This window comes from Papilio xuthus, unplaced genomic scaffold (assembly GCF_000836235.2).
Source record: "Papilio xuthus unplaced genomic scaffold, Pxut_1.1 DF827679.1, whole genome shotgun sequence".
NCBI classification, from domain to species: domain Eukaryota; kingdom Metazoa; phylum Arthropoda; class Insecta; order Lepidoptera; family Papilionidae; genus Papilio; species Papilio xuthus.
This window is the reverse complement of record NW_013530970.1, coordinates 5,611,762-5,612,321: the sequence shown is the minus strand read 5'-3', so window position 1 is coordinate 5,612,321 and position 560 is coordinate 5,611,762. Positions and strand designations below refer to the sequence as shown.

Below are 560 nucleotides of genomic sequence, written 5' to 3'. Positions count from 1 at the left end.
GGCGCGCCCACTGTGCTCGCGCTCGGCGTCGCACCGCCTGTAACATACATATCTAATATAAATTATCATATTTTAAAACTATACTCAAAAAACAATATACAAAATGTTTATGTAAAAATAAAAAATAGTTGCGTGACTGACCGTCTGCATTGGTGGCGACGTTGAGGGCGGAGAATGGGTATGCGTAGGCGGTGGGGAAGGCGAGCGGTTTGCCGCGCTCGTCCGCGTCGCTGCGCATCACCTCCACGATGCGGTTGGTGACGTAGTCGTACGCGGTCAGCACGCCGCCCGCCACGCCCACGCCTACGCCCACGCCCACACCCACCCCGCTGTAGCGCCGCCCACTGCTACTGCTTCTGACAAACAAACATTATTAGCATTTATTTTTTCAATGTTTTATTTCTAAAGCTATCATTTCTATAGCGAAGGATAGGAGGTTGCGAGACGTTTACGTACCTGGCATGGTGTGTGTCCGGAGGGGAGACGGGCTCGAGGTAGGGGGCGTGCTTGGGGGCGTCGCGGCGCCAGTCGTCGGATCCCGCCCCCGCGCCTCCAGAGCC

General features: G+C 55.2%; 1 protein-coding gene across 1 annotated transcript in view; it reads right to left on the bottom strand.

Annotated features, from left to right (window-relative positions):
- Smr (nuclear receptor corepressor smrter) overlaps positions 1-560 on the bottom strand; it is a 4,697-nt gene that overhangs the window by 604 nt on the left and 3,533 nt on the right. Inside the window, exon 13 of the mRNA XM_013311931.1 lies at positions 142-356. Within this exon, the coding sequence (XP_013167385.1) occupies positions 142-356 (215 nt within the window). The remainder of the gene's footprint in view (positions 1-141; positions 357-560) is intronic.